Consider the following 17,606-nt stretch of genomic DNA (forward strand, 5'->3'; position numbering starts at 1 on the left):
GTCAAACACAAGTGACGATGGCCCAGGAGAAACACAGATGCAGGTTACCACAAGTACCACATTTATGCTGACTGATTTTATGTCAACTTGCCATAAGCTGGAGTCATCAGAGAGGAGGAGCCTCAGTTGAGAAAACTGTCTCTGTAAGATCTGGCTGCAGGCAAGCCTGTAGAGCGATTTCTTAACTAGGGGCTGATGGGGGAGGGCCCGGTTTATTGTGGGTGGTGGAATCCCTGGTTTTGGTGGTCCTGAGTTCTATGAGAGAGCAGACAGAGCAAGCCAGTAAGCAGCTCTCCTCCATGGCCTCTGCATCAGCCCCTGGCTCCAGATTCCTGCCCTGTTTAGTTCCTGTCCTGACTTCCTTCAGTGATGAACAGTGATGTGGAAGTGTAAGCCGAATAAACCCTTTGCTCCCTGGGTTACTTTCTGGCCATGGTGTTTCCTCACAGCAATAATGACAACCCCAACGAAGACAACATCCTAGCATAGTCTTGCTGTTTAATATCAAAGACAAAGGTTGGGAACGTTAGACTTGGAGGCTTACAGCAGAGCAGGGAAATGTCTGCTATAGGACCCGGATGCTATCTGATGACATTCTTAGCTTGGGGACAGTGAAAGTTAGTCTTCCGTTAAATTAATGTAATCCAAAGGTTTTACCCTATAACCCTTAGGGTGCTGGATTAGATACAAAGATGGGTGAGAGATGGCTATTTAGGGCTCTAAAGATAATCCTGGGATAATTTGGCTCTGCAATAGTCCAACATTTTTTTTTAAGATTTAAAAAAAAGATTTATTTATTTATTATATAAACATTCTGCCACCATACCAGAAGAGGGCACCAGATCTCATTACAGATGACTGTGAGCCCACGTGGTTGCTGGTAACTGAACCCAGGACTGCTGAAAGAGCAGCCAGTGCTTTTAATCTCTGAGCCATCTCTCCAGCCCAATGGTCCAGCTTCTTTTTTTTTTTTTTTTTTTTTTTTTTTTTTTTTTGGTTTTTCGAGACAGGGTTTCTCTGTGGTTTTGGAGCCTGTCCTGGAACTAGCTCTTGTAGACCAGGCTGGTCTCGAACTCACAGAGATTCACCTGCCTCTGCCTCCCGAGTGCTGGGATTAAAGGCGTGCGCCACCACCGCCCGGCTGGTCCAGCTTCTTAAAGTCACAGTTTTCATCAGTCTCCAGGTCTACGGAATCATCAGTATAGCTGTGGCTTTTCCTGGGAACTTGAGTTCATACTATAAAGCCTGCTTTTCTTGTAAATAAGAAAAGGCAATGCGTTGTTTGCTTCTTCTACTCTTTCCAATACAAGGCCTCCCTGTGTTCCCAACAGCCGCGTGAGGAGGGAGGGCAGCCCCTTGTTTTCTGTTACCTCCCAGGGTGGACACACCAGACACTTGGCCTGAACCATGTCAGTGCAGATGAGAGAGCAGTGACCCAGGGAAGCTGAGGTCACATAGAGGAGGCACCCACTTCACAAGGTGTCAGGGCCCCTTCATTCCCCAGAAGGGTCTTAGTAACAAGCTCTCTTTTCTTGCTATAGATTTTGCTGCTCTCGTTCCTGTGGGGAGCCTACTTCTCCTTACTGACCTCTTTCTCCCCATCCTACATCTGGTTTGTCTTTCTGAGGACCATGGTAGGCTGTGGAGTGTCTGGCCATGCACAAGGGTAAGACTTGTTCCAGAGAGTATGAGAAAGAAATGTAGATGCTTCAGGCAGGCAGGCACGTACGCACGCACGCACGCACACATGCATGCACACACACACTCGCACACACACACGCACACACACATACACTCACACACACACCCTGTGTACACACACAGAGACAGAGGGAGAAAGACACATATGCACACATTCACAGAGAGATACACAGAAGAAGACACACATACATACATTCATAGACGGCAGACACACGAGAGAGAAAAAAGAGAGACACAGAAACAGACGTACATGCATGTAGCCACAGACAGAAACAGCATGGATTCAGACAGACAGACAAACAGACACACACACATTCATGTGCACGTGACTATATTAAGTAGGTGAAGACCGGGGATGTAGCCCAGCGGCAGAGCTCTTGCCAAACATGGACAAGGTCTTGGGTTGAAGGTCAAGGCATGTAGGATGTGGCCTTGTTTGCTGTGTCCTCCCATCCCTTCCCTTCCATGGACTTGCCTCGTGTCAACACCTCTCCCATGCAAGGGTGAGAGAGAGCTTACTCTGGGGCTAACCACAAGCCGCTGTGGGCCCTTGTAGTGCCCAGAATAACTGTCCATTACAAAGTGCCATTGCCCTATAGTTTAAAACCATACCCGGCGGCCTAGAGAGATGGCTCGGGGCTTAAGAGCATACACTGCTCTGTTCAAATCAGCTTCAGGGGAAGTTTGGTGCCTCTGGCCTGCTTGGGCACCTGCACACATCACATACACTCACATGCACATGTGCACACACATCACATAACCCACATGCACTCACATGCACATGTGCACACACATAGTTAAAAATAAAACTGAAAAAAGAAAAATGCTCAGATAAAAAAACAAACAAACAAAAACAAAACCCACACCAGAATGAATTTGCAAAGCAGAATGAGAAATACTGAAATAGAATTAATGCGTCTGCCTGTCTCCTGCGGGTCTCAATGTTGGGTGTGAGCATTGCTGTGTTAATGTTCCTGCTACAGGGCCACCTCAAAATTCACAGAGCCCCTCAGGCTATTCCCTCCTGGGTTCCCTGAGGCACATTCTCCTTCAATCACGTTAGGAGATGTCAAAGCACCTGGCTTCACCTTAATGCGCTGAAGACTGAAGACAAACTTGTTCTTCCCTGGGGCACTAGTGAAGTAGCTTACTGAGCTGAGAGCCTGACAGGAGTAGGTGCTGAGAGAGCTTTAAAGTCTCCAGCAAGAAGCAGCCCAATAAATTCATTAAAGACAGACAAAGAAGTCCTAGCCCTGGCTAATATGCTAGTGGAGAACAATGTCAAAGCTGAGGATCTCACTCTGTTTGTCCTTCTGTTTACATCATCTCTGCGCACTTCCCTGGGAACGGCACTGACTGTCACCAGTGAACACTCTGCCTTCCCTTGGGGGCAGTTTGATTTCTCGGGTCTGTTTCACACCACAAAGGGCATTAGATTTGACAAAGCCATTTTCCGAAGATTCTCTCAGCCAAAGCGATAAGGCCAATGTCCCTGTGAGCCAGAGAGTTTAAAATGAATGTCAGAGTAGAGTAACCGGAGAGGAGGAGCCGTTGTGAGTTCACTTCTCACTGTTTGTGGATGTGGAACGTCACCATAACAATTATAGCTTAATATATGATGAACTCCTTTTTTAATTAAAAAATTAAAATATAAAATAATATATAAATAAATACATATGAAATTGTTTAGATTTACTTTATCTGCATGAGTGCTTCGCTGCATGTATGTGTGTACGTATACCCTGAGGGTGCCTGGTGTCCACAGAGGTTAGAAAAGGCTGTCACATCCCCTGGAACTGGAATTACGGACGATTGTGAGTGTTGTGTGGGTTCTGAGAGCCAAGCCCAGGTCCCATGCAAGAGCCACAAGCTCTCTAACTGCAGAGCTGTCTCTCAAGCCTCCCTTTATGCTTACAGTGTCTTTATTGAGGTGAAAAATCTGTGATTGTTTAAATGGAAGTCGTTTGGTTTTCTAAAAGCAGAATCACTGTGTTTCCCCGCTCCCTGTGCAGGTTAATCATAAAGACTGAATTTTTGCCCACAAAATATCGAGGCTACATGCTGCCCTTGTCTCAGGTAAGGTGAAGGGGGAACTCTGGAGCATGGTGCGCTTGAGAGGACAGGACACGTGGGTTTCCTTCCAGCCCGCTAATGGACTTGGGCTATCTTAGCACCAGCTAGTGAGTGCGAAACATGTCTGGTGCCACAGGTCCAACAGGAAGGTGTTCTGAGCTGGGGACTTGTGCCACCCAGCGGTGATGCTCAAGACACTGTACCACCTTCCTCAGAAGCCAGGGTGTAGTCCAGTGACTGGCTTCATTAGAATGACAGACACCCAAGAGAGCCTTTCTCACCTCACAAAGACTTCAGAGAAGGGAGACAGCTCCTACTTTTTTGGGGTAACCCATCTCTTTTCCAAGGACGCTGGTGTCTCCAGGTCCACACTGCCCTCACTTGGAGGAAAGTTCCATGATTATGTCTTGATAGCTGCTGTTTCTCCAGGGTCCTCCTCCGACCCTGGCTGGCTGTTGACTACAGGTTCTACATCCAGAATCTTTATCAATCTTGTTCCCCTGGACTGTTTTTATTCCCCCAGACCCTAAAGTCCCAACTCCGGGGAATGTCCAGAAAAAAGATAACCCTTTCTACTAAGGTTTCGTGTATTTGGCAATAAATAACCCAGGAGATTTGATTTTTATACAGAATGTAGGCAACAATAACCGAAAAGAACCAGGAATACCCGATGGTGACTCCGCATTCTCTCCAGGTTTTGTCCTCAATGATTCATGACCAGGAATGCATCTTACTTTATACAGCATCTGGACTTTATACTTCATAACTAGGGGATCAGGGTTCTACTCTTCCATCTGTCCAGTGCCGTGGCAGCCTTCCTCACGTGCCCCTCCTTGTCTATGTCTCCTTGGGTCGTATAGTCAACTCCAGTGGCTGCCTATCTATATGGCCATCCCTTTGTATCCTTGGGAGATTGGCTCTTGGATCCTAGAGGATACAAAAATCTCTGGAGGCTCAAGTCCCTTATAGAAAATGGTGTCATATTTCAGGTTTGTGTATACAACCATCTGTAACTCCAGTTCAGGGGATCCGACACCTACTGACCTATTTGGGCACCAGATATGGTACACAGATATACACTCCAGATCCTGTGTACTTTAAATCATCAAGAGATGAGCTACCTAATCAATATTTTGTACGTAGACAGTTGTCCAGCACAGACTCCCTTTGTTTTTTTGAATACTGTTGGTACCCAGTTGGCTGAAACCATGGATTTGAATTCATGGGTGTGAATTCTGCAGATGGACAGCTCTATCTGTGTGTTCTTTCCATCTCTAAAAACATGTACAAAAAAACAAGAACACCTCCTGAACCAAGAGCCAAGTGGCCATTTACCTGAGAGTCACTAGACTATCATAGAAGGTTCTCAAATGCCGCCTACTTAGAACTCACCTCTCCACCTTCCCCTGGGACCTCTCATCTCCCTGTGTCTGTCTCGGGTCATAGAGAAGAGCTCACCTTTCGCCATCTGAGCTTGAATGCAGGAGCCACAGTGGACCCCACCCTTCCCCTCACCCTACTCAGTTGCCAGGCTGTGCTGGCTCACCCCAGTTCACGGACCCATGGCGCAAGTGTCCGTCAATAAGCTCTGTCACCTTCAAAGATGTGAGATGAGTGCATTTAGAAAAATCTTTTGTTCTATTATTACTGAGATGCATCCCAATGCCACAGCAACTGTCGCTTGCCCTTACACGGTAGTTATATCTGTTGACTCTTTAGAGAAGTTGTCCCTTGTCACTTAAGCCATTCTCCATACATTATTCTATTTTCTTTGTGGCCCTATCACTTTCTTATGTAATCTATTTTTGGTGTAATTATCTTTGATAAGATAATCATTGCTTGGGGCTGGAGTAACGGCTTGGTGGTTAAAAGCACTGGCTGTTCTACAACATATGGGTTCCATTCCCAGCACCCACATGGCAGTTTACAATCCCTGTCACTCCAGCTCCAGGTGATCTGACACCTGCTGGCCTTCTTGGGCACCAGGTGTGGTATACAAACATATATGCATGGGAAAACACTCACGCACATAAAATAACAAATACTTTTGTTTTTAAAGAAGTCCCTTAGTTGGGCAGTAGTGGCGCACACCTTTAATCCCAGCACTTGGGAGGCAGAGGCAGGCGAATCTCTGAGTTTGAGACCAGCCTGGTCTACAAGAGCTAGTCCCAGGCTCCAAAGTTACAGTGAAACCCTGTCTCAAAAAAAAAAAAAATCCCTCAATTAGCTCCACAAAGGATCTTTTAAATGCTGCCTCTTTCCATCTCTCTGAGGTGGAGCGACCAATTGTTTTAGGTGAGTAGAAGTATTTGGGCTAAAAGGGATGGTTCTACTAATTATTCTTTTTTGTTTTGTTTTTTCGAGACTGGGTTTCTCTGTATAACAGTCCTGGCTGTCCTGGAACTTACTTTGTAGACCAGACTGGCCTCAAATCTACAGAGATCAACCTGCCCCTGCCCCTCGAGTACTGGCATTAAAGGGGTGTGCCACCACCTCCAGGCATCTATTGATAATTCTTGACCCTCAGGGCCCATGTTACTTGATATCAAACCCGTAAGCATAAAAAGCAAAAGTGTGAAGCACCATGTATACTATGGGCTGTTTTTGAAAATGGAGTGTCTGAAGGAGCTTTGTCAGTTTCTCTGAGAAAAGAAGCTGGTGGCAGAGACCTGGGAGAAGAGAGCATTCCCTGCTCCTCTTGTGCCTCCTTATGGCCAGGACATTGTATTATCTGTGTAAGAAAAACAAAAAAACAAAAAAACAAAAAAAAAAACCCCAAAAAACAAAACAAAAAACAAATAAAACAACAACAACAGCAACAAAAAAAAACCCAAAACAACAAACCTCTAGGGCTTTAGACTGGGTTTTGTTTGAAACTCTAGTGATATCGCTGCTGGGGTCTCTGTCCTAGGGTAGAGCACAGTTTACACACACAAACTGAGCCCTGAAGCAGAGTGACTCAGCAGCTCCTCAGATCAGAGCAGCTGGCCTGGGAGTTACTCCTCAGAACTCCCACCTTGCCCACACACAGTACAAAAGAACGGGTTCAAGGCTCTGGGGAAGGGAAAAATGACACAGAGACAGGTCCAAAGGAAGTCATGTTTCAAGTCTCTCTTCCCAGGTTTTCTGGCTTGCTGGCTCCCTACTCATCATCGGCATGGCTTCTGTGGTCATCCCCACCATTGGGTGGCGTTGGCTCATCCGGATTGCCTCCATCCCTGGCATCATCCTCATCATGGCCTTCAAGGTGATGCTCTTGAAACTGCCTCTATGCTCTCTTTCTGCTGGACCACTGACCTCTTTTCCAAATGTATTTATGGTAGTTTCTTTTCCTAAAAATGATTTATAAGTATTGTTTTTAATTATGTATATGAGCGTGTATGTGTCTGAATGTGTGTATTAGTGTGTCCAGTCCTTTGGAGTTGTAGTAGCAATAAGTTGTGGGGATATATGTAGCTCAGTTCATTGAGTGCTTGCCCAGCATACTTGAAGCTGCCCTGGTCATTAGCCCAGCATAAACTGGGTGTGGTAACACATCCTCATTGTAATCCTGGTACTCAGGAGACAGAGGCAGAAAGATCAGAAGTTCAAGGTCATCCTCAGACCATCTTAGGATACCTGAGACAAAGGAAGGAAAGAGGAGGGGAGGAGAATAAGAAGAGAGGAGAGGAGAGGGTAGAGGGAGAGGAGAGATAGAGATGGGAACAGAGACAGAGGCTCCTACGTGTTCATTTATTCCAAACCTCAAGCCCATTTGGGTCTCCACAGGAATATAACCGGCTTTAGAAAGCCTATGGCTAGGTCATGGAGGTCCGTCTTCTTACCTGGCATCTTTTAAAGTTGTTTTATTTTATTTTTTGAGACAGAGTTTCTCTGTATAGCTCTGACTGTCCTGGAACTTTCACTATGTAGACCAGACTGGCCATAAACTTGGAGATCTGTCTGCTTCTGCCTCCCAAGTGCTAACTGGGATTAAAGGCATGTGTCCCCCTTGCCTGGTTTTTTTTTTTTTTTTTTTTGGTTTTTTTTTTTTGAGACAGGGTTTCTCTGTGGTTTTGGAGTCTGTCCTGGAACTAGCTCTTGTAGACCAGGCTGGTCTCGAACTCACAGAGATCCGCCTGTCTCTGCCTCCCGAGTGCTGGGATTAAAGGCGTGCGCCACCACCGCCCGGCCCCTTGCCTGGTTTTAAAGCATTTTTTAGAGGATACATAATCCCAAGCCTTTCCTATTCCACAGTAAAAGAAACCATGGCCTCCACATCTTTCCCGTGGCTGGTCCCACAGTTAGGCCCCTTCTCTCCTCTGTACAAGCTCAGAGGATCACTGTTTTCAGTTCTGTTGCTTGGAATCACCCCTTCCCCGTGCCTGAGGGCTTGGGGTTGTGGTTCAGTGGTGTAATGCGTCCCTCACTTACACAAGGGCCTTGGGTTCAATCCCCAGTATGTACCCCCACCACACATACACTAGGAATCACACCCAGACCCCTCAGCTGCTCTGGGACCAGTGACTTCCAGTCCTGTTGCTTCTTGTGGGAGGATCCCTGCCTGCCTCTGTGTTTGTAGATTTAAGACTTCACTGCATTCTTGGCCAACTGCATCCCACCATTGGGTTCTTAAGGCCTAGGTTAAGTGCTGCCTGGAATTTGTTGTATATGAATTGCTCTCAAGCCCAGAATCTAAGACCTGCCGTTGTAAACTGATGTATCTGTTAAAAAAAAAAAAAAAAAAAACAAAAAACCAAAAAAACCCAAAACAAAACAAGAAAACATATATTTTAGCCAGGCAGCGGTGGTGCACGCCTTTAATTCCAGGCTCGGGAGGCAGAGGGAGGCGGATCTCTGGGAGTTTGAGGCCAGCCTGGTCTACAAGAGCTAGTTCCAGGACAGGCTCCAAAGCTACAGAGAAACCCTGTCTCGAAAAAAAAAAATCTAGAATCTACATTCTATTCAAATATCTAAAGTGGGTCCTTTGGTTTTAGTCCAGACTCTCATGGTCCCTAGATGTCCCTCCCTAGAGGCAAATTACCAAGTAGGCATTGAATTTATCAGAACGCCTGATAAGTTGGATGCCTTCAAGCTTGCCACCCCTCCTGGGTGAGGGAGGCAGTCAGGAGACCTGAAGTAGCAACAACAGCACCTTGTCAGCCTATGGTACCTGTAGCTCTGATGTCCTTTGTAATCTGTGCCCAGTTTATCCCTGAATCTGCGCGCTTTAACGTCTCCACCGGAAACACGCAGGCTGCGCTGGACACCTTAGAGAGCATCGCCAAGATGAACCGCTCAGTCATGCCGGAGGGACAGCTTGTGGAGCCCATTCTGGTGAGTGCACATGTGGGTGATCGCCCACCAGTAGTCCAGAAGGAAGGGGACCAGGGCTCCTTGAAAGAGCAGAGTAGAGGCGGGGCTTGATCTAGTTTCTCTCTACCATATAACCCTGCAATACTGATAAATACCTGACTTCTTTTTGTCATCTGTAAAACATAAATAATGTTTCTTTTTCTTTTCTTTTCTTTTGTATTTTTGAGACAGGGTTTCTCCGTAGCTTTTGGTTCCTGTCCTGGAACTAGCTCTTGTAGACCAGGCTGGCCTCGAACTCCCAAAGATCCGCCTGCCTCTGCCTCCCGAGTGCTGGGATTAAAGGCATGCGCCACCACCGCCTGGCATAGATAATGTTCCTTATTTTGCAGAACTAATCACATCATTTGTCCTTGTGGCTTATAATATGAATTTTTAAAAATATCTTTATGGTTTATTTAACTTTATTTTATGTGCATTGGTATGAATGTGTCAGATCCCCTGCAATTGGATCTTCAGACAGTTGTGAGCTGCCATGTGGGTGCTGAGAATTGAACCCGGGTCCTGTGGAAGAGCAGTCAGTGCTCTTAACCACCGAGCCATCTCTCCAGCCCATGATTTTTTTTAAATAATCATTTTATTTGTTTTTTTTTTTGCATTGGCTTTGTCTCATTTTGATAAGGTTATTTCCATAAAGCCTACTTCAATTTTGGAGGCTATCTTTTTGTTTTTGTTTTGTTTCAAGACAGGGTTTCTCTTTGTAGCCCTGGCTGTCATTCTATAGACTAGGTTGGCCTTGAATTTACAGAGATCCGCCTACCCCCTGAGGGCTGGGATTAAAGGCATGTGCCACCACTGCCTCTTTGGTTTCTACACATTATTACATGGTTCACATATTTTGTTGATGGGTTAGTTTTATTGCTTGAAGTATTTTTTTGTTTTTGTTTTTTGTTTTGTTTTTTTTGAGATAGGGTGTTTCTGTATAAGAGCCCTGGCTGTCCTCGAATTCACTTTGTAGACCAGGTTGCCCTCGAACTCACAGAGATCGACCTGTCTCTGCCTCGGAGTGCTGGGAGTTCTAAGTGATTGGTTCCACCAGCCAGGACCAGTTTTTTTAAAAAAATGTTCTCTGTGTTTGGGTGTTTTGCTTTCAGTCTGAGCTTCACACATGTGAAGTGTCCGCCAGAGGCCAGAAGAGGGTCTTGGATCACCTGTATGGATGGTTGTGAGCTGCCTTGTGAGTGCTGGGATCCACCTGATCTTCTGCCAAAACAGATGGTTGTGAGCTGCCTTGTGGGTGCTGGGATCCACCTGATCTTCTGCCAAAACAGATGGTTGTGAGCTGCCTTGTGGGTGCTGGGATCCACCTGATCCTCTGCCAGAATAAGCAGTGCTCTTAACCAGGGAGTTGTTCTTCAACCCCTAGGTTGTCATGATTTTAGACATCAGCCTTTTGGATTGGCCAGGGGGAGGAGAGGTTGCTTCATAATAGAGCCACACAGGATGATCTCACCACCTTGTATTCTCGTGCATCATCAGGAATGTCACAGAAATATGTCCTTATATCTTTATGTGTGTTCTGTCCCCTGCTTTTCATTCTCCTAGGAGAAAAGAGGAAGGTTTGCAGATCTACTGGATTCTAAATATCTTCGGACCACATTACAGATCTGGGTCATATGGTAAGAACACAATTACTGCAAGATCGATGTTAGATAATCAGGTATTTGAAGGAGACCCACTCAAGGAGAGTAGCCCTACAAATACACCTTGTTTTTCACATTGCCTCTAGTGATTTCCGTTATCCATTGTCAATCAAAGTTGAAAATTGTATTTGTATTGACTTCTTCAACAGAAAGACCACATTTGCATGTAACTTTTTTTTTTTTTTTTTGGTTTTTTCGAGACAGGGTTTCTCTGTGGTTTTTATGGAGCCTGTCCTGGAACTAGCTCTCGTAGACCAGGCTGGCCTCGAACTCACAGAGATCCGCCTGCCTCTGCCTCCCGAGTGCTGGGATTACAGGCGTACGCCACCACCGCCCGGCTTTGCATGTAACTTTTATGGCATGTTGTAAATTGCTTTATTTTGTTGAGTTTGTATAGGAACTTATATGGAAGGCATGGTGTGATCTGTGTGGATCTTCTATGGATGAAGAGGGATCACTGTAAATCCACTTTTGGGGTATTAGAGAGAAATATAGGGAGCCACCAAGGGTTCCTCCTGCAACGCCTTCTCTTTCTAATGCCACCCACTCTATCTTCCTCCCCCAAATGACAAAATTGTAAAGGGAGAAAGGAAACCTTAACATTCTACAGTAGTTTCTCAGTTCTTTCCAGTGACGTGACTACATGTCCTGAACTTCCGTAGGGTGTTCTTTCTGTTTACCCTACAACGGGCTGATCCTTCGAACTCACCAATGACAGGCTCCTGTCCCCAAGCTTGGTGAAAACTTTTGCTGATGAGATTCTTTTTTATTTTTATTTTGTGTTTTTTCAAGACAGGGTTTCACTGCGTGGCCCTGACTCTTCTGGAACTCACTCTGTAGGCCAGGCTGACCTCGGACTCAGAGATCTGTCTGCCTCTGCCTCCCCAGTGCTGAGATACGCTCTTTTCCTTCCAGGTTGGGAATTTCCTTCGCCTACTATGGGGTTATCCTGGCCAGCGCGGAGTTGCTGGAGCGGGATCTGGTCTGTGGTTCGAAGTCAGAGTCAGACCCAGAGGTGGTGGTGACCACGGGGGACTCGGAGGAGAGTCTCAGCCCCTGCTACTGCCACCTGTTCGCACCCTCTGACTACAGGACCATGATCATCAGCACACTTGGGGAAATTGCTTGTAAGATCGCCCGCCCACCTTCCCTGATTCAGGCCGGGTTCTGCAGCTCAGGGTCAAAGGGGAGTGTGACCTTGAGGTGAGGCTCCTGCCTAGTAGAACTCAAGGGTCTTCAGATCATGCTGCTACACCCCCAGCTTGGGTTGTTGTGGGGAGGAAAACCTGAAAGAGCAAAGCTCTGAACTGTTCTGTTTCATCAATACATTTTAGTCTGGAGTGGTGTGCACCTTTAATCCCAGTGCTCAGGTAACAGAGGCAGGTGGACCTCTGAATCCTAGGCCAGCCTGACCTATGTTATGAGTTCTAAGACAGCCAGTGCTACATCCCTAGTTTAGCCCCTGTTTCAAATGAAAAGACATATTTATTTTTGAGATAATTCTCTTTCCTCCTCAAAACTCATACACTCAAATTCTTGACCTTTTTAAATTTTTATTTTTTTTAACAGCAGACTTCCTTTCTCCACTAGCTCTTACAGCCTTAGTGCCCTCCTCCACAGTGACCTCTGAACCTTAGGTGCAGGAGTTGTTTTATAGATGCAGCTGGTAGGGATTTATATTCTGCCTCAAGGGCAACGATATAGCCTATAATGTATTATCGTTGGATCCAATTTTTCTATGCTCTGATCTGTTTTGTATGACTTGATAGTCTCTTGTATGATCCTGACCAACCACTCAAAAGAGAGCCCCTCATGCCTGGTGTTGGGGTTTTGGTTAGATGGTCTACAGCTCTTGGGAAAGCATCGTCAGCCCAGATGGGGACACTTGATTTTTTTTTTAATTTTTTTTTCAAGATTTTATTTATTTATTATGTATACAACAGTCTACCTCCATGTATGCCTGCAGGCCAGACGAGGGCACCAGATCTCATTACAGATGGTTGTGAGCTACCATGTGGTTGCTGGGAATTGAACTCAGGTCCTCTGGAAGAACAGTCAGTGCTCTTAACCTCTGAGCCATCTCTCCAGCCCCGGGACACTTGATTTAAACTATATCTGGAAATTTATGCATCGACCTACATGTATCATGTATTATAGGTTTTTTAGGTAGATAGATAATAGTATGTTTTTTATGACTTTTTCAAATATTATTTCTGCTTTCACCCTCTTGTTTCATCCTGTATTTAATATCCTTCCTCTCTCTAATTATTTCATTTTAATGTGTTTTTAGACATTATTATTATTATTATTTTATTTTTCGAGACAGGATTTCTTTGTGTAGCCCTGACTGCCCTAGAACTCACTTTGTAAACCAGGCAGGTCTTGAACTCACAGAGATCCGTCTGCCTCTGCTTCCCAAGGGCTGGGATTAAAGGCGTGCGCCACCACTGCCCTGCTAGATATTTATTTTATGTGTATGACTATTTTGCATGACCGTGTGTGTGTGCACCCTGTGTATGCCTGGTGCCCTCCTAGGTGAGAAAGGGTGTCCCATCCTCCGTAGCTGGAGTTATTAATAGTTGTGCGCCACCATGTGGACGGGTGCTGGAACTAGAATCCGGGTCACCCTCTGCAAGAGCAAGTGCTTTTAACTGCGGAGCCATCCTCAGCCTGTCTCCCTAACAAGTCGGCCCTGGCGCGTTTTCTCATTTCCCCTTCAGATCCCTTGTAATTCCCTCTCCATCGTTCTCCCACCTCCACAATAGTTGTTTTTTTGTTTTTGTTTTTGGTTTTTTTTTTGTTGTTGTTTTTGCTTTCCTGGTTTCTGCCGTTTCTTCAGGTTATATACTGACATCTGATGGTTTGGAGCTGGGAACCTCAGATGAGAGGGAGCATGAACGTTTGCCTTCCTGGGTCTGGTCACCTCACTCTGTGCTCTTTCCTAGTTCCAGCCACTGACCTGGATAAACCCTGGAGCAGGAATTCAAAACACATAGTAACTAAAATGAACACATCTTACAGTGACTTGTTAGATTTCAATTGGCTGCACTGTTTTTTTTTTTTTTTGTTTGTTTTTTGTTTTCTCTCAACAAAAATGATGGCCCATTTAAAAAAAAAGCCAGCGTGACTGGGGATGTAGCAGAGTTGTTTAAATCCCGGGTCTGTGTGAACTGGGTGTGGGGGTGTGGTGTGTGCCTGTAATCCCAGTGCTCAGAAAGTGGATGCAAGAGGATCAGGAATTCAAGGTCAACCTTAGCTGAATTTGAGGTCAGGGATAGAGAAGACCCTGTCTCAGAAATTAAATAAATAATACTATAAAATAAAAAACAAAGAAAATGAATCAAAGGACCAAGGCCAATTGGCACAAGCTTACATAGTGAGAATCAGTGGAGCCTTGGATTCAACAGACAATGGTATATGGCATTTAGTTCTAGCAAACTGGTAGTTTGCAAAGTGGTAGAGAAAGCAATGAAATAAAGCTAGGTGGTGCATGCCTTTAATCCCAGCACTTGGAGGCAGAGGCAGGAGGATCTCTATGAGTATGAGGCCAGCCTGGTCTACAAAGTGAGTTCTAGGATAGTCAGGACTACGAAGAGAGACCCTGTATCAAAAACTTAAAAAAGTAAAAAGGCTTTAATGTATAAGCAGTGTTAGCCGCTCATGAGGAAGAAGTACATTCAAGAAGTCACAGATCCCATGACAGTGTGCCTGGTTCAGGACGGGAGCTGCTTCCTTAGGGAATGGCAGGAGGGGTTCCTCTGGGGTCTACGGTATCACTTGTGCTCCAAATGTCACCACTTGTGGTTGTTGTTTGCTTCCTAGTGAACCCTTTAAACATCCTGGGCATCAACTTCCTGGGCAGACGGCTGAGCCTGTCCATCACCATGGGATGCACGGCTTTGTTCTTTCTTCTCCTCAATATCTGCACTTCAAGGTACTCACCCTTCGCCTGCTTCTACACGGCGGTTGTGCAGTGGTTATCAGATGGGACTTCCCGAGTCCTGGGGATGAGTGGAGAGTAGAGACTGTCCATTAGACTGAGAGGCCTTTCCCTTTCCTCTCCCCTGCCCTGCCTCCCTCAGCTATCAGAAGATGTGGGTAAGTACCAGGATGCTCACTTTACACAGAACTTGTTGGAGAACTGTAAAGCAGCCATAGGGTTTTTGTTTTCTGGGCCAACATGAGCTATTCCGGTGACACGGGCGACGTGTATCTGAAGGCTGGGAAAGTTCTGTGGTGGAGAACTTGCCTCAGATAACAAGTCTCATCTCCCATGGCAACCCTGCAGTACTCGGAGCAATGATATGGCTGACTCTTGAGCTGTGAGTTCTACACCCACAGGCCAACTAAGCACAGATTAAAATTTAGAAGAAGCTTTACCCCAGGCAATGAAAACAAACTGCATTGGTATAGAGCATGCGTGCTGGCTAGTTCCATGTCAACTGGACACAAGCTAGAGTCATCTGAAAGGAGGGACCCTCAGTTGAGATAATGCCTCCGTAAGATCTGACTGTAGGGTATTTTCTTCTTCTTTTTTTAATATTTATTTATTTATTATGTATACAATATTCTGTCTGTGTGAATGCCTGCAGGCCAGAAGAGGGCACCAGACCTCATTACAGATGGTTGTGAGCCACCATGTGGTTGCTGGGAATTGAACTCAGGACCTTTGGAAGAGCAGGTAATGCTCTTAACCACTGAGCCATCTCTCCAGCCCCTCTTCTTTTTTAAAATAGTTTTATGTTTTACTATAAAATGAATGCATATTTTGAATCCTAATGTTTAATATATTGATATTTTATAAATAATTTAGACTTAAAATTACTTAGATAGGGTATTTTCTTAATTAGTTATTGATGTGAGAGGGTCCAGGCCATTGTGGGTAGTGCCGTCCCGGGACTGGTAGTCTTGAGTTCTATAAGAAAGCAGGCTGAGCAAGTTGCACCCCTCCATGGCCTCTGCATCAGCTCCTGCATGCAGGTTCCTGTTCCGTTTGAGTTCCTGTCCTGACTTCCTTAGGTGATGGACTACCATGTGGAAGTGTAAGCCAAATAAACTGTTTCTTCCCCATGTTGCTCTGGTCATGGGTATTTCATCACAGCAATAGAAACCCCAAGACAACCGGGCGGTGGTGGTGCACACCTTTAATCCCAACACTCGGGAGCCAGAGGCAGGCAGATCTCTCTGAGTTTGAGGCCAGCCTGGTCTACGAGAGCTAGTTCCAGGACAGGCTCCAAAGCTACAGAGAAACCCTATCTCAAAAAAAAAAACAAACAAACAAACAAACAAAAAAACCAGTTACTAGATTGCCTACAATCCCTAGCAAAAGGTCAATGCTGCGGTAAACAGTTATTTGGTGTTGAAGGAGCATTAACACGCAGAGAACGAGAGGTTGTGCGGTACCCAGACCTAACTGACACATTACAACACAATTTCTGGGGCTCGCTGTGGAAGAGGAGTCAGGAAGATCGCAGAGAGTTTGCTGTGAGGGTGTCTCCCAGAAATGCCAGGGAGGCTGTACCCAAAGGCAGGCACCACCACTGCCCAGCCAATCTAGTGCTTTAAAGATAACAGAGGGGGCTAGAGAGATGGCTCCACAGATAAGAGCATTTGCTGCTCTTGTTAGAGGATCCACACTGGGTTGCCAGTGCCTTCAGGATGCTTCACCACCACCTGATTCTCGTTCCAGGGGAGCCGATGCCCTGTCCTGGCCTCCTAGGCACACACATGGTACAATACGTACATATAGGCTAAGCAATCATATTCATAAAATACCTTTTCCAATGCACGTGCCCGTCTGGGTGCATGGGGCCTGAATGCCCGCCTTTGGTGGATTGTGAGGAAACAGGCTTGAGGATGTCGTGGTCAGGCCAGTTGAGATGCTGAGGCTCTGGGCTTTGTGAAGGGTCTTCTGTGTCTCTGACTACGACCTCCTCTGCTTCCTCCTCAGTGCCGGCCTCATTGGCTTCCTCTTCATGCTGAGGGCCCTGGTAGCAGCGAACTTCAACACCATCTACATTTACACTGCTGAGGTGAGCACCGGGGAAGGGCATGGCTACATCAGGGCACGCCAGGGGAGCTGCCAAATCTGTGGGGAATGCATCCCTGACTTTGGTTAACCTTTAACAAGTTTCTTAAACCATGAAGTTCGTTGAAAACGACACAAGAGAGCTTGATCTGGATCTTTCCTATGCAGTCTCTGAAAGAGAGGGCCTCCTGCCTCTCAACTGAAAGCAGGTCGTTTGTCTAACTTGTTGTTTGTCTAACTTGTCGCGGTACAAAAGCCCGAAATAATTTAGGGAAGGGAAGATCTATCTTAGTTCGACTTCAGTTCTGGTCCATGACAGGCTGGCTTACCTCTGGTCTGTATCAGAGGCACCATGGTTCAAGGGTTTGGGAGAGAAAAGCTGGCCACCACGCAGCAGTCAGGAAGCAAAGATGGACCAAGAAGGAAGCTGGGCTAAGATCCACCCTCAAAAGCACATGCCCAGCGACCACGTCCTCTAACCAGGCTTCGAAGTTCTTCCTTCCAATAGTCCGTTTAAATGTTGAGTCCATTAGTGGGTTAGACAATTGGTTAGGGTGCTTCTTCACTTTCTGCCCTTTACTAAGGGAAACAGCTCTCAGTCCAAATATGTTGACATCAAAATCAACCACCATGGGGCTGATGGGATGGCTCCTTGAGGAAAGGCACTTGCTGCCCAACATGACTTTCTGAGTGGAATCCCTGAGATTCACATGGAAGGACAGTTCCGGCTCCTGCAAGTTATCCTCTGACCTCTTCACATGCACCATGACATGCATGCGTACCCCCCCCCCCACACACACACAGGAGAA

General features: G+C 46.0%; 1 protein-coding gene across 1 annotated transcript in view; it reads left to right on the plus strand.

Moving 5' to 3' along the window:
* Positions 1 to 17,606, plus strand: part of Svopl (SVOP like) — a 51,715-nt gene that overhangs the window by 11,098 nt on the left and 23,011 nt on the right. Inside the window, exons 5-12 of the mRNA XM_057794277.1 lie at positions 1,542 to 1,666; positions 3,714 to 3,777; positions 6,896 to 7,021; positions 8,962 to 9,090; positions 10,672 to 10,745; positions 11,685 to 11,896; positions 14,592 to 14,703; positions 16,720 to 16,801. Coding sequence (XP_057650260.1) covers positions 1,542 to 1,666; positions 3,714 to 3,777; positions 6,896 to 7,021; positions 8,962 to 9,090; positions 10,672 to 10,745; positions 11,685 to 11,896; positions 14,592 to 14,703; positions 16,720 to 16,801 — 924 coding nt within the window. The remainder of the gene's footprint in view (positions 1 to 1,541; positions 1,667 to 3,713; positions 3,778 to 6,895; positions 7,022 to 8,961; positions 9,091 to 10,671; positions 10,746 to 11,684; positions 11,897 to 14,591; positions 14,704 to 16,719; positions 16,802 to 17,606) is intronic.

Source organism: Chionomys nivalis, chromosome 1, assembly GCF_950005125.1.
Source record: "Chionomys nivalis chromosome 1, mChiNiv1.1, whole genome shotgun sequence".
Classification (NCBI taxonomy): Eukaryota; Metazoa; Chordata; class Mammalia; order Rodentia; family Cricetidae; genus Chionomys; species Chionomys nivalis.